A 17,062-nucleotide genomic window follows, 5' to 3' on the forward strand; every position below is an offset into this window, starting at 1 on the left:
GAAATTTAATGGAACGGCTTTAGTGATGTGGCGACTCAAGATTGGTCACTTGTTAGTTATTTTCATTCTAATCCTGATTTTGCAGCACTGCAACGGAAAAAGAAACTGTAAACATGCCAACGAGCCTGGATCGGAACATTATCATTAAACAGAATTAAATTGCTGCATTATCGGCAATTAAATAAAAACGCTGCATTACTTACAACAGTAGCCTTAAACAATGCCTAAATAGTGATTTGCCCATTGCAGTGGGAGGTATTTTTAGGAGGACCAATTTGGAAAGAGGAGGATGAATGATAACAAATTCTATTTTTTGGTGAGCTATAATATGTTAACATTGCTCCTGCTAGCACTGTCACTTTCGCATTTATTCTATTTATGGATGTTCTTTAAGTATAGTTAAAAAGTTGAAATGTTATAGCTGAAATGTTTAAAAAAAAACGTAAAAAAAAAAAAAAAAAAAATATATATATATATATATATATATATATATATATATATATATATATATATATATATATATATATATATATATATATTTTTTTTTTTTTTTAATTATTATTCAGCAAAACCATAAAAATGGAAAGAATGCTAAAACATAACATTAGTTTATATAATTTTTTCAACCTGATTATCAGGGGCAAAATATTTTGTAGTTTCAAAGGGGGAGTGACCAAAACTGAGAACCACTGGGTTATTGGATAACAGTATTTGCCCACTCTACGTGACCTCAGCCAAAAAGGAAAGTCGTTACACTTATGAAAGATTACGAATACAAACACTTTTTCTTTGGAAATAACATGCACTGATGAATCCTACACAACAAGACCAGGAACGTGTATTAAGACAGTAATAGGGTCAATTTTGATTTCATGTTGAATATAAAACAGAGTTTTAAGCAATCAAACCAAAACTTTACAAAAGTCTGGAATCTTTAGGGTTTCAAATTCTTACCTGTACTCCTCTGAGCTGAATGTAGTCAGAAATGAACCAGGCCAGGCAATGGCACAGGAAAAACACCATGATGTCCCAGCGGAACACATGATGGGCAGCCCAGCCAATGATCAGGCTGGCCACAAAGCACTCTGAGATGGGCTCTATGATAGTGGCTGGCAACATGTTGATTCTCAGTTTGGACCATCTATAGATAACAATATTAGATGTTTACCAAAATGCAGTGTTTGTAGGTCCAGGTCAGTGATTTTGGTCACCACAAAACAGAAAATGGTTTTATCAAAAGCTCTTTTTAGCATATGACAAATGTTAAACAAAATTAAAAAATATAAAATGTTAATTCAGTAAATCCATCAAAATATTCAAGACATCTGATCCCAAGAAGGGATGGTCACAATGGTCCAACAACTGAAAAGTTGATGTTTCTGAACACAAGATTAGGGCGCATCGGTTATATACTTCGGTTGACGCGAACGCTTAGCGTCTGCGTAGTCAAACGCTAGCCTGTCAAAGTATACTTAATTTGACTGTGCGCACATACATAGGTGGTTGGCGCATGCATGCTACAACTGCTATTACAGACTGGACTATTAATTTTCAAGAGTTTAGACCCCATAAACATTGTCTTTACATTCCTTCAGACTCGAGATTTACAAATGAATGCATCTCCTGAACTCCTCACAAACGCACTCTTGATGTGCATATCCACTGTTGTTGTCTCCACATTCAACTCCTGTTGTATAGCAGCAATTACATCATCTTCTTGCACTCCTTTGTGAAAGCAACAGCTCAATTGCGAGTATTGCCACCTTGTGGACTCACTAATTAGTGCAAGTAATTCCAGGCGCACGCGTATACTGTGTGTTCGTGCGCGGTTAGAAAAATCAGGCCGCACACCTTCAGTGCTCAATGCGGATCATGAAATTTGCATCACGGGTCCTGTGCGCAGATGCCTAGCATTCGCGTCTGACCATAGTATACTTTGGGCTTAAGAACACATTAGATTGGGGTCTGGTAAACCCAAAGCCAGTCTAATTGTACAGGGCTTGATTAAGAACTTTTTCCAACTAGTCGATTTAGAAAATATGTTGTATAAAAAGAAAAAGGGGAATACAACTGCAACACTGACAGAAAATAGCAAGCAACTGCAAACAAAACCCACAGACGCGTATATGCAATCTCAGCACTATTGCAGAGGTTTCACCACCATACATAAAAAGCTGACTGAACAACTGCCGTACCTGATCATGCGTGACTGGAACTGTGCAATAGAGTATGAGCCCGAATTCTGCATGGCTACTTGCGTTGCCATGGAAAATTTCCATCCTCTGCAAGAGAAACAACACATCATTGCATGCACAAATAAAGACAGAACAGTTAAAGAGTTGGTAAAACAAAACCATGAGGGTGAGTAAAGGACAACAACTTTCATTTCTGAATGAACTTTTCCTTTAATACAAGAGAATACTAATGATTCCACAGGCCATTTATTAAATTCTAAACAAAAAGTAGGCTCCATTAACAGAATGTGTTATCATTAGCATCCTGTACTGATATTTAAAGTGGCTAAACTTTTAAGCACTTCTGGCAAACCTGTCTGCGATGGCTTTGGCCATGAAGTAATCTTCAGCGATGTACTGCGCGAACGTAATCAGCCCGCCAGCCTGGTCCAGGATATCCTTCCTCATGAGACACGACATCCCTGTGACGCACTTGATCCCCATTACATTGGCCGAGATGTAGGAACGAGGATGGGATGTTCCAAAATATACCTGAAGAATTTCACATTAAACTATTTTAACTGTTTATATACTCTAAGGATTTGATTCACTAAGAATTGCTTTAACCTTCAAAGAGTATTGCATATGTAAACATTTTTTGGTAGGGCTGTCAATTTAATGCATTAATGTACTATAAATAATTTCTATATAATAACTTAATGAATAAACCATCACTGCCAGCCGTTAATGAATTTAAATACTGCATACATTTGGCACAAGTAATTTAAACTCCTACAGCACAAAGACACAACCATATGGTATTCCATTTCAGTTTGGGAGTTTTTACTAGCAACAAAGCCACAACTCAGCAGTTTAATTGCAGTGTGTTAGGACTGAACGTAGCCCTTTCTAACATACAGAATACACCGTAACTGTAAGAAGTGACACCCCGTTTGCTATTAAACTAATGAAACTAGATTTATCCTACAGTAAAGTCCAGACAGACAGCTTCAACAGTGTTCCCACAAAGAATTCAGAAGGTCAATACTGAAGGCTCCTGACCTGCTCCAATGTAGCGGCAAATCCTTGTCTGTCTGCTACGTATGGCAGGCCATGAACCAGACCCACCTTCTCGGTCATCTGATTAGCCATATCAGTCAGAGTGTCTGGCTTCACTGTTGAACAATAGCTCATGGTTAAGACTGATATTTATTATGTTTAAATGCACTTTAATAGTTTGGATTCTGTTGACTATAGCGTTAAATAACATTTTAGACAAATTATTGTTTTAGTCCGACTGACATCGTCCAGTAACACTTTTGTGAAGTCGGACAAACAGAGCTAGATAACGCGATAGTAGATCGGTTTCGTCTGTCTTAAAGTTACAGTTGTTCAAGGGTGAATACTATGAAAAATGGTAAAGTAAAAAATAATTATATTTTGTATCAACAAAGCCTGTTTTTTGGTACTATTAAGATGTTTTTTTGCATTGTGACATTATGGTTAAAACAATGAACATGTTCATTGACAACTACCAAAAATCAGCTTATTAAAAAAACAAACAAAAAAAAAACAAACAAACAAACAAACAAACAAAAAAGACAACGGCAGAATATCGAATTTACATGTCACTTGAAATCATTGTCTGCTTTTAATCCAAAACGTAATGAGGCAGCGCACTATACTTGCACACATTGGATAAACCAGTAAGAATGCTGGGAAATGCTTTTACATGCATTACGAAATAGGCAAAAATCTTTATGTGCCAATCGGTTTAAGCTTAAACCATTTATGACCTTACCCCGATAAAGGAAAACCGTTACATGACCTTACACTTTGTCAGCTTATTAACCCTTTAAGCTCTGAAGGTGTTTTTAAAGATTTCCTGTTTCAGTGGCATGCCCAAAACTAAAACGTATAACTCTAAAATGATACCAAACAACTGACCCTCTTTGGGGTTTTTTGTAAAGAACTTTTCAAATGTTTTAATTATATAGATTATGATAAATTATGAGACTCTCTGCCTATGAAACTGCTGAAAAAAAAAATAAATAAATAAAAAAAAATAATAAAAAAAAAATCACAAAACTTGAAAAAAATTACTTTTCTTATTTTTCTGATTTTACATTATATATCTCAGGGTGTAAATAAGGTGGTTCCAAAAAACTGATTTTGTTTTGTTCCCAATCATGTCACCTGTAACTGAGTAAAATTTTGTGTTGATATGACAAAGCAATCAAAAGTTATAGCATTACAAAAATAATTTATCCTCAAAAGCCTCTCCAAACAAATAAAACATAATAACTGTACATAAGGACTAATTACACATGCAAATACAACAATGACTAAAGATATGCTCTCTCTCCAAAGCATGCAGGCATGAGTAACGAGATTTCATTCAGTTCCATTCTGTGTCATTTGAGCCATCATTGAGTCTGTGTCATGTACTTGGTGCCATCTCCTGGTGGCCATATAAGAACGATCCTCTCTGCCCATATTTGGATGACTTCCACCTCTGGTTGCAGCGATCTGAATCCTAATACAATTGGTTTAGCGTTCCATGACACTGGACGATGTACATAATTTCCGATGAAGTCATCTTATCCACGAAATCTAACGTGTTTTTAGCCAGATGTGCTGTGTGCACATTGTGCTTTGTGTGGATTATCTAATTATCTATTCATCCGATTATGTTGTGTGTGGGCTCATTTAAACAGGAATCCCCTCTAAGTAATGCTATGCGATATTTTATGTTTTGTTTATTTTTCATGAAGTTATATGCTTATAAGCAACACCTGTCTACATGTAACATGTATGTCAAAGACAAACTTGGCTATTACTCGCTATATTTTTGCCTGTGAGTAAAACAAATAGGCTGGTTTTATTCTACTCTTTGAGAGCTTTCCAAAGACAGATGACACATGGCTATTTGATCAGGTTGATGTTTTTACAGATTACAATAAAATGTAGCAAAAATTATCAAAATGCAACACTTCTGATTTGTCTGCAATTTTCAAAGCACTTGTTTACCTATTTTGTGTTGGTCAAGACTGTAGTTATTTATATATATTTTGATAATTATTTTTTCTCATGTGTCAAATCTGAAATGATCTGAGTTTAGAGGGTTAAACATAATCGGTTAAAGATTGTGCATGTAAACACGCATATTTAAGCACATTTTACTAGCCAATTCTCATTACCACGATTCTTACTATTCTTAATGGTGATTCAAATTCGAGTTTTACTGTTTTACATAAAAAAATAGTGTAATTTAAATAAATCAAAGGTAATACAACAAATTGTACGATGATGCATAGACTAAATAGCCGTATTTTTTACAATCAAGATAATTATTTTTATTTGATTTTTTGCATACGTCAATGAGTGAGGGAAAGTGTGCTTTATTGTTATTAAAATAATGTCAAAATGAAATTTTTCACAAAAAACCTTATGGTATTAAAAACAGGGTTTTTTTTGTTTAAAAAAAAAATAAAAAAATTTTTTTCTCATTTTGGTGTTATGTGTGACCCAGATATGTTCTTGGCCGGTTTCAAAATATTTACCCTAAAAAGCTAATTTTTCAATGCCAAAAAGTCTTCATATATTATATATAGCCTTTACATGCACAGTATTATTAATTAAATTCAATATTTAATGAAACATTAAAGATATTTTGTGTGTTTATCTGTTTAAAACAGTGGACAATCCTGGTTTGCAAACTTACCTCGAATGCCACTGTCACAGATCCAGACGAGTTCGTACTTGGCCCCTTCATAAGCTGGCATGAGGTTATTTATTTTGGGATTGATGCCCACTTTCTTACCCCCTGAAAAAAGACAGAACAACATTCCTTTGCTTAAACTCATCAACATTACTTCACACACAGATGTAAACATGACAAAATTAAGCTTTTATCCATTTATCAAACAACTGAAGATCTTTTTTGACAAGGCCACAATATGAAGATATTAAAATGCCTCAGAGAGCACTAATGCACTCCACACAGCGTGATGTTTTGCTGTGTGATTGGCTGTTAATGACAAGTGGACTAAATGACTTGGAGATGTTTTAACCAACAAAACCTCCACTGACATTCAGTGTTTTCTAACACAGCTTCAGTTTTATTCAAGGCAGTGTATGACATCTCCAAGCCAGCCCATCTACCCTGACTGTTTGTGCAGTTACAGAATAACTGAAAGCAATGGGGCGTGACAAACGGATAACAGGACCCTTGAGAATCACCAGTTAAAGTCACCAGATGGTCCTAATGAGCAAGAATCAATATCCACTCCAAGTGCTACATTTGCATATACACAGCTGAGTTGCGGTACACACGTGTGTCGACTTATTCCCTTTAAGGAACTCCCCTGATATGCTGTCTTTTCCCTGCACGCTGGCTAAAAAAAAAACAAACACTGAAGACTTCTGAATCCATGAAGGCCAAGAGATGAGGCTGCCTGATTTATTTTGGCCTTATTTACAATAAAAAAAATAAATAAATAAAAATAAAAAAAAGAGATTGTCAGCTACTTACCTATAAATAACCTGGCATCAACATTGGGATATTTGCCCAGCAGCTTTTTACAAACATCAATGGCTGGATCATCGTGGTCTTGGACGCACAGCAGAATTTCATACTGTAAAAAAAAGAAGAAATAATTTTGAACAACTCTGTTCATTTGTTGGAAAGAATAGATGGAAACAATGAAAATAATTACGGCATAATGATACAGTTTTAGAGCCGCTGAGATAAACTGAAGCACACAAGTGGTTCGTACAAACTGGTGGTTTTCAATCCACTATTCAACAGAGCGCAACAGTCTGGTTCCGGAAGTAAAAATCCCATTCATTTTTTCAATAGGGGATATTTCTTTTTTAAATGATACCTTATAAACCTTTAAAGACAGAGCTAAGGTGAGCCCTGAGGTTGCTAATCAATGGTATATGCTTTGGTTGAAGACATCAGTCCTGTTTATTTCAACTTCATAAAAAAACCAAAAAAACAATCCTGTTTAATAGCGGAATTCCCAAAGAACTACACTACCAACAATCGTAAGGAGAGATCCACCAATCAGAGTCGCAGCAAACAAACTGCACCAAAAGAGCTCAGCAGTTCTGACAACTGTGAATGACTCAATCGAGTCTCCATGCACCCTCAAACATTTGTATAGATCTAAATATTTTGCAATAAACGTAAAATATATTGTTTCTATTCTTAACTAGTTTTAGAACTTTTTTGCTTTCGAATTAAAGTTTGTAATGTTGTGATTGACCTCGGAGCTGGTCGATTTGGTAAATGGCTTGGAACACTTTAAAGAAATCCCTATGGAAAAAATTACGCCCTATTACGCCACAGCTACAATAAATGCACAATTTGCAACAAACAAATTCACACGTGTGCGATGCCTGTAATTTTCCACCCACGTGGAGTGCTGCAATGAAGAACATGTATAGCGAGTCTGCTTTGCAAATCTAGAGCGCTCGAACTTTAGCGGGTTGCCATATCTTTGAAGTGTATTTTAAGGTTTATGGACTGGCCCCATTCTCTTCCACTGTAAATGCCTTACTGTAACCATGATTTTGGCTTGCTTATTTAAGAAACATGGAACAAGTCATAATTTTTTGTGATAATCAACATTATGCCACAACTGTTTTCGATTGAGCTTAACTTGTATTGAACCTGGAACATTACTTTAATCAAGCTTTAGGAACAGAGTTCTGGAATGTGCCTATGATGACCTAAAATGCTGTCTACATGGGCAGCTCACTAGGTTTTGAAACGGAGTATGTTACTGTTTATATTGGATTGCAAATAGCACCTGCCAAAAATAAAATGCATACAAAAGAGTGGAATAATGCCCTTTAAAGAATCAGAAATCACAAAGGAGCTGCCAGTGTTGCTCTGAAATTGTCACTCGATTCTCTATATTTTCTTGTCCTCGAAGGGGCACGATGTTACCGAGCTGACGACACAACACTTCCAGCACTCTATTGACTGTACCGGCAAAGAAAGTGAAACAAACCACAAAACAAATCGAAGGCTTTCAGGACAGACTGTTTAAGGTATTGAGCTCTAGCTTGCATTTGCACCAGGGCCAAAGAAAGACACCACTCCCCCCTCTAGTCACCTCATAACACTCCATAGCGACCTTGTTGCCATGACTATGACACTGGACCTGGGAGCGGACAAAGGGTCTTTTCTGTGTGTCCAGAGATGTGGGTAAGCGGCATTCACCCCCGAGCGGGTAACAGTGCTGTGCTGAAAGAGTGGGCGGCTTTTATTCAATCATTTATAAAGGCGTCTTGGAACAGCCCCTCAAACTGAAATCCAGTGTAAAAGATCAGGAGAGTTTCTGATGAACTGCGCTGAGATCAGGCACGCCATCTGTTTTAAGCTGAACAAGCGAGCTCGATAGATTTGTACATTGGGTTGTGACCCAATAGTACAGATGCAAATAATGAATACCAGCGTCTGAGAGACGAGAACTGGAAACCAAGGGGAAATCCAAGTATGCAGTATCTCATCCAATTAGATTGTGTTAAGCTTATGTTGAAAAAAAGAACTAAGCATTTGTTTTAGGGATGTGAGGAAGTACTGGTACTTCAGTACAAAGTCAATACTGAAAAACAAAAAAGTAACAATACAAATCAGTCCGCGGTATCTGTAGTACAGAGTACCGACTCGATACCTGTACAGGTTCAAAATATCAGATATATGCATAAGATCTTGCAGTGCTGCTGCTGTTTATTAACTCATTAATATTAATCAGGAAGAGAGAAAACCATGCACTGCTATTGGTTGGATAACTTAAGCAATTTTAATGAGTCATCTGGACACAAAGTTAGGGCTAAAGACAAAAAACAAAAACAAAACTGTACTGCCATTTGTAATTACAGGCCTGCTCAAGTCAAATGATGACTTTTCAGTGAAACTACAACAAATGTCAGAATGTTTACTTGAATAATTGATACTGCTGTTGGATATCTAAAAAAACTTCAGGCATTGTTTACTTTAGTTGTATCTTTATTCTATTTTTTTTATTTTTATTATTCTTATTTGTTGCTTGTGCTCTTTTCTTTATTTTATATCTGACTGTTTATTTGTCTTTAATAATGACTATAAAAAAAATAATAAATAAACCTGATGCAACTTATGCTTCATTGAGAATTACTTGAAGTCTCAATGCAATTGTAAATTTAATTTGTTATAATTCATGGGTGTTTTTTCAATTTCGGGCAATTTCATGTCCCGGGGTCGATTTTTATTAAAACTAACGGGTTTAAACTTTTTTCTTGTTGTTATATGAAGGTCATATTAAAAATGAATAGGCAACTTTTTTACCAGGCCTTTATCATCATTTTTTTTTTTTTTTTTTTTTAAAGCCTTTTTTTGTATAGTTGTTATTGTTTTAGCCCTGTCCAAGACCCAGACTTTCAATATTAATCTATGAAAATCCATTATAAAAAATAAAAATAAAAAAAAATTACACATTTTTAAACTATTATTATCCATTCCAAACAAAGAGTGAAATAAAAAAAAATTCAATATAAATAGAACTATTTCTAATCAAATTTTTTATTGATTATATGATTTCTATAGGCCGTTTCCAATCAAGCAGCAATTAAGTAACAACAACAACAAAAAAGTGTGAAAATATTATTTAATTGTGTGTATTTAGGATACATAAAATGTTAGCTATGAAATTAGTCGGACGTTTTATTTCAAAATCTTTAAAAATGTAATTTCCATCAGCATTTCCACCACAGAAATCTATTAAACAAAATAGAGAATTTGAGATGTGCTGAAAATGACACTGTGGTGGCAATTTTCATGACTTTCAAAAATGTTTTAAAAAAAAATGACATAAATCTCCTGCTATGCATGCAAATACACTTTTGGAAATTGTTACTAGACAAATAAGTGTGAAAGAGAGAGTTTGAAAAATGTTTTGTGACTTTCACAGGGTTGAAAGTGCCCGAAGCTGAAGAAACACCCTTATATAACCTCATGTAACCTTGCGTCCACATGCGTAGATGTTGTATTTTGGATTCGCTATACCCAACGCATAATTTAATTTAAACTGACTGATCTCACTATGCATTATCACACTGAGAATCAATGGGCTTATCCAAAAGCTGAAAAATGTTGCTTTCAGAGGCTTTATATTGAGTTAGGATGAAAATAAGGTGCATTTCAAACTGTTCTGAGACTAGAGCAGATAGACAGCACACTGTAAGTCATTCACTAAATAGGGAGCAAGGTAGCATCCTATAGCTCTCTATGCAGCTAAGTACATTCACTCCTAACATCTGATCAAAAGTTCAGTTTCAGGCTGCAGATGATGTTTGGACCACTCAACATGTTTGACAGACATGGGACAATGATAATCAGTACATAGATTCAGAATTTATAATGTATCATTTAATTTTAACATGGTTGGCAGTGATTGGATGAAGTTGGCCATTATTTTGAATCAGAATTATTTATGCTAATTTCTGATGGAATGTCTGTAATGTCTCAAAAACATGAATAACCAACACTCCTGGAAACAAACAATATGATAATAATAATATTAATAATAAGACTTTCTATATCTTGGTATAATTTAAAATGTAGTCCCACTGTCCACATATGTTGCCATCAATTTTTAAGAAAACTATTTGCTCTTATATAAAACAAACAAAACAAAAAAAAAAAAAAAAAAAAAAGGATCACTGATACTGGTACGGACTACTTGAAAATCTGGTAATTTGACAACCAATGAATAGGTTTCCATATTCTCAATTCAATTAATGGTGGTAGACTGAGAAATGCCAAGACCTCCTACAGCCAATTTCCTGGCCTGACTACAACTGTCTGGTTTTGTTCCCTGAAAAATCCCCAGAGCTAATGTCCCTCCTGGCATTATTAATTTAGAGATCTCAGTGTCTATTCCAGGAAACATCACTGGAAAAAGAACACTGTTTTTACCTTCTCTCAAAGGAAGCTGAAGCTCATTTGGTGCCAAAAGGGAGTGGACTGGTTGGGCGAATACCAGGTAACAATATAGGTGTATCTTTTCACAGAACACAGTAAACAAACATTTAACTCGCACCTGCTACGATCACACCGCAAAATAAAATCTACCTCTATTAGTTTATTCTACCATTAATGAGCCATCTTTGCCTTTACATGTAGAAGAAAGTCTCAGCAATTACTTTAAAAGCAGTTAAAATGGCATTAATCATATGTAACTTCAAAAATAGAGAAATCTTTAAAACTGTTAGTAAAGGCTAGTGTATTTAGACTGAGTATGCAATCATCCTTAACTCTGTTTTTGTTTGTTGATAAACCCTGTTTAGTGTAACCCGAAGTTCGATCAGAGATCAACCAAAAAACTAGATCTAACATGAACACAAAAACTAATAATAATAGTTTAAAATGAGTTGCACATTTACCACTGTCACTTATATTTTAGGTCTTGTTGATCTCAACAAGTTAACACTCTTAAGAAACGATTCTAAATTCGATAAAATGAAAATAAAGCAAGAAAGTACAAAAACTCTTTGAACGCATACCACAACAATCTCTTAACAGATGAACATATGGCCACCACAGATCCACATCACATTCCACTATGTTGTGTGCGTCACGTCATTCGTTACATTCCTGGAAGCATGTGGTCATTGGCATGCTCACTGATATACATTTAAGATTGTCACTTTACTTTGTTTGCGTTTAGTCCCCTAGAGCAGCACCCGGAGCGGAGCCTTACTGACAAATATTTTTATGTTTATATTTTTTATATTTGTTTATAAATTTTAGTGACAAATGACGCTTTATTGCATTTCATCTGTAATTTATTTAAATTGTTGGTCTATGTAAACATTCGCTAAACGGACGTTTGTTCCATTGCAACACGTCTTCTTTTGTCAGTGTCTCGCACCAAGAGCTTTGTGTTTAAATGTTGAGTCAAGTTAAAAATATTTTTGACAGTGCATCGAATCAATGTCTGTTTGAAACAATAGACCAATCTGATAAATCTGGGGGTGGGATAAGCATAAGCAAATATAGACATGCGTATTCAACGTAAGTTTTAATAATATTTACGTTTCATGGAAATTGATCTCATGACACTTCAATAAATGTGCTAGAATAAAAATACACTAGCATATTACAAGCAGTGGTGGATTAATTACCCAAGAAGTAATCCATTACAGTTTACACTGATAACTTTTCTGATTACTTCATTGGACAAAATAAATCACATTACTAATTACTTTTAAGTTACTTTCTAAAACACTTTTCACAGAAACTGTTGTTTTTCCACTTAAATTCAAAATAATGTCTATATTTCCTCCTTGTTCATTGTTGTACACCCTTCAGCTGTCACAGAAAAACAAACAGATGTACATATTACATGTATTATACATATAGGCTATAATCTTATTTAGTAATATGTTTAACCCAAGTAATGTACTTAAAAGTAATTACCTAAATTGAAAGTCAGTAGCTCTAATCTGATTGACAAAGTAATTAGAATATTGTAACTAATTGCTTTGTAATCAGATTACACCCAACACTGATAATAAGCATTAGTGATAGCAGCCATTCAAGCATCAAATAGTTTTTCCATCTCAAGTTTTCAAACGTTTTTGTCGTCAAATAGCTGTTATTATTTATTTAATTTTTTGGATTTTTCTCCCAATTTGGAATGCCCAATTCCCAATGTGCTTTTAAGTCCTCGTGGTGGCGTAGTGATTCGCCTCAGTCTGGGTGGCGGAGGACGAATCCCAGTTGCCTCCGCATTTGAGATCATCAACCTGCGCATCTTATCACGTGGCTTGTTGAGGGCGTTGCCATGGAGACATAGCGCTTGTGGAGGCTTCACGCCACCCACCGCAGCAACCATGCTCAACTCACCACGCGCCCCACCGAGAACGAACCACATTATAGCGATCACGAGGAGGTTACCCCATGTGACTCTACCCTCCCTAGCAACTGGGCCAATTTGGTTGCTTAGGAGACCTGGCTGGAGTCACTCAGCACGCCCTGGAATTCGACCTGGCGAACCCCAGGGGTGGTAGCCAGCATATTTACCACTGAGCTACCCAGGCCCCCCAAATAGCTGTTATTAAAAAAAACAAATGGCAAATTATCGTGTATGCAATAGTGTAAATATCGATTCACTCCTGATTCACAAATATTGTCCAATATTCAACGTAAATTTGAATGCAAGTTGCAGGGTTTGCAAACATTTGACCAGTGGATTTCCATCACCTTTCCAGTTTAATGGACAAGGATTTTTTTAGAGATATAAAATCTGAAACACTTATAGTACAATCTTGTATTAAATAAGAGAGGAGCACAAGTATTCCTTCATATTTCTAGGTTTTCCATGAATTTTTTTGTGGTAAAAAATGTGATTGTGCCTCTTGCTATGACGTTTAAGCTACATATAGTGTGATGGAGGTATTTGACCTTTGTCAAAGATAAGAAAGGGTGCGAGCTGTGAAAAGTTTGCGAACTGCTGCACTAGAGATTTTGGCACATAGTTGACATGTTCTGAAAGATACAATCATTCCAGCTCATCAGATGCCATCTATAGAAATGTTCAAAATGCTTATCTTTTAGAGCAGTGGTTCTCAAGCAGGGGGCTGGGACACACTCGTCCGCCGTGCCTCAGCAAACTTCCAAGAGGGCCTCAAGTTGACAATTCATTTAAAATAAGAAATATTAAAATAATTCAACTTAAAATGCTAAAAAAAAAAAATCTTAAGATGTATGCCCACAAATTATAAACAGACTCTTTCTGAAACTTCTAGAATAAAAAAATGATCCATGATTAATTATTTTAATCAGACACATCTAGTTTCGGGCGAGGGGGCCTTCAAACATTGTCTTGGACAGTGGGGGGCCTTGGAGTCAAAAAGGCTGAGAACCACTGTTTTAGAGAACAACGAGTGAGGCCAAATTTGCTTAAAATACAAAATTCTGTTTTGGTTATGGTTGTGACACACTGTAAACACAAGTTAAGCCCTGTATGACTAGTAAAGACAGAGGAGGATACAGTATTTTGTTTGTATGTAGCATTAATTATCTGATTCATCATGCACATCGATATGAGAACCTCATATGGAGGTGCAAGAGCTGCTCAAGAGAGGGAAGATATTTATTGTAACTCACTAGGAAGGGAAATTATAGATGCATGTTCATTTGTTTTGATTTGATAAGGCTTGAAGACAACTGGGGACAACTTTCACCATATTGTCTATATATGGACTTGTGCAGCGTTATTGGTGTGGTCTTTATGCAAGAATAGATCTTTCATTGCAAGTAGATGCACAGATGATCTAAATCTATAAAATCTATATTTGGGGGGGGGGGGGGGTTCTCCCCTTTTCTCCCCAATTTGGAATGCCCAATTCGCTCCAAGTCCTCGTGGTGGCGTAGTGACTCGCCTCAATCCGGGGGGTGGAGGACGAATCTCAGTTGCCTCCGCGTCCGAGACAGTGAATCCACGCATCTTATCACGTGGCTTGTTGAGCGCGTTACCGCGGACACCTAGCACGTGTGGAGGCTTCACGCTATTCTCTGCGGCATCCACACACAACTCACCGTGCGCCCCACCGAGAGCGAGAACCACATTATAGCGATCACGAGGAGGTTAACCCAACGTGACTCTACCCTCCCTAGCAACTGGGCCAATTGGCTGACTGGAGTCACTCAGCACGCCCTGGATTCGAACTTGCGACTCCAGGTGTGGTAGTCGGTGTCTTTACTTGCTGAGCTACCCGGGCCCCCACACAACATGCTTCAAGTTCGTCCATTTGTAACTTAACACTGAATCTTAAAAGAGATTCAAGAAAATGTCCTGGTCCATTTTTTCTCCAAAATCAAGAGACAAATAAGAAATTAGTAGCGCTGTCTAAATTAATGCGTTATTGCATGCAATTAATTTAAAATATTTAATGCGTTAATTTCTCTTAATCGTGATTACCGCATTTTTCACATTAGATTTAACATTTTATTCAGATACCTGTGAGTGATAAAAACTGGTTGGTATAGGGCAGAACCTTTGCACACACGTCAAACACACACAGACAACAGCGATTCAAATTTCAGTGATCAAGTGAAAGAAACATTGTGGAAAGAAACAAAATGTAGGAAACATTTAATGTTATTTGAATTCATGCTATTTTAATGCATTTCTATCTTTACACTGTGGAAGGCTTTGTTTGGAAAATGTTAATAAAGCATTATATTATTACATATTGTTTTCTTTTCTAAAAAGAAAATGCATTTTGACAGGAAAAAAAAGTATAAATAAATGTCAAATTTAAGCATTTTCAAAATCTGCGATTAATCGCTATTAACTATGAAAAAATCACGCGATTAATCGGGATTAAATATTGTAAAAATCGACTGACAGAAACACATAACATTTTGTATAAAGAAAATGAAACCTATTTTGAGGCATTAAAGTTTTTACATTCTCTTGCGTACGTGTAACACTACAGAGCTCTGCGCACATACAGTAAGCACAGTGAGTGTAAACTATTTAATTCAAATCACAGTCTTTGCAGTTTGATAAATCACACGTCAAATCACGATTTCATTTTTATTTTGATTAATCCTTCAGCCCTACTTGGTACTGCCTTTTAGTTTCACAGATTACAGTAATACACAAAAAATGACTGTTACGGTAATGAGAATCATCATTGAAAACAATTGGAATAGTAAAAGTAACATTTCTGGACTTGTTACGGTAATGAGAACTGGGGGTTAAAATGTGCTCACAATAATGTTACAATTCAAACTCCTAAATGCTTCATTTTCATTATGCTATTTATGATTTCATATTTTGTTGTTTTGATTTGGGGTTAAATATGACCAGGACATTTTCTTCACAGGTTTTGTGAGAATTACCCAAAAGTGCAATAGGATGCTCCAAAAATTGCAAAGGACCTTCTTCTGAATGTCTTTGGCTATAGCGGTGGTGCTTTAAAGAGGATAAATCTAATGACTTTCCAAGTTTTACAAAAAGATTTTACAGTGCAAACTTTAATGAGCTGGGTTTAACCAAATTTTGGGATATCACATAACAAATGCTGGATAAAAGCACCAAGACGCAAATACAATTTACAAAATACGAAATGACAAACGCATATGCTCGCTTAAGGTGGATTTACCTTTTATTTGATTAGAAGACATGTGCATAAACTATGCATTTACTAATTTAATGTAAAAAAAAATATATACAACTTACGATAAAAGAACAACTAAAGCACAACACATTGTTAGCATGCTGATTAAAGCTCTAGTCAGCCATCATGACCCATTCCTAGTGCGTAAACAATAAAAAAAATAAATTAAAAAAAAGTCATATCATCATGACCACAAATTGATACTGTATTGACATGTTTCTATAGATTCCCACCTCTACTATCCAGCAGTGCTTCTAAACGCTACCCAACACGAGAAGAGTCACTATCAATCCATCAGTCAGGAGGAACCAAAATCTGGTATGCTCCGCCAGCTGCCTGATGAGTGGAAAACAGAGCAGAATGTCCCATATGCAGAGCTACACGTATGAATGCACTGCTGCAGAAATAATGCGCCACGTCATCTCCATAAACTCACAAACACTGAGCTCCCAAATACCTCAAGTGAAGCACACACTGTGAAGGTTTATTCCCCTTCATCAATACTACAGCCAACATTAAACTTTGATCAGCACCATACACTGAAGAACAAGTCCTGACCTGCATTCATGCATTAGGACATGTTTTTATGAGCATTAATGTTATCTACCTTAAGCAAATGTATTCCAGCTCGGTGGAATAGATCGTTCAGTAGATCAAATCAGCCTTTACTCTAATTAAAAGAATATTCCAGGTTCAATATA

General features: G+C 35.9%; 1 protein-coding gene across 2 annotated transcripts in view; it reads right to left on the minus strand.

Moving 5' to 3' along the window:
- The window catches only part of LOC127433320 (ceramide glucosyltransferase-like), a 42,049-nt gene that overhangs the window by 6,151 nt on the left and 18,836 nt on the right, over window positions 1–17,062 (minus strand). For both annotated transcript variants that reach the window (XM_051685113.1, XM_051685115.1), the window contains exons 3-8: window positions 6,709–6,811; window positions 5,899–6,000; window positions 3,237–3,349; window positions 2,548–2,726; window positions 2,196–2,282; window positions 955–1,141 (exon numbers count right to left, since the gene is read on the minus strand). In XM_051685113.1, the coding sequence (XP_051541073.1) occupies window positions 955–1,141; window positions 2,196–2,282; window positions 2,548–2,726; window positions 3,237–3,349; window positions 5,899–6,000; window positions 6,709–6,811 (771 nt within the window). The remainder of the gene's footprint in view (window positions 1–954; window positions 1,142–2,195; window positions 2,283–2,547; window positions 2,727–3,236; window positions 3,350–5,898; window positions 6,001–6,708; window positions 6,812–17,062) is intronic.

This window comes from Myxocyprinus asiaticus, chromosome 43, assembly GCF_019703515.2.
Source record: "Myxocyprinus asiaticus isolate MX2 ecotype Aquarium Trade chromosome 43, UBuf_Myxa_2, whole genome shotgun sequence".
In the NCBI taxonomy this organism is placed as follows: Eukaryota; Metazoa; Chordata; class Actinopteri; order Cypriniformes; family Catostomidae; genus Myxocyprinus; species Myxocyprinus asiaticus.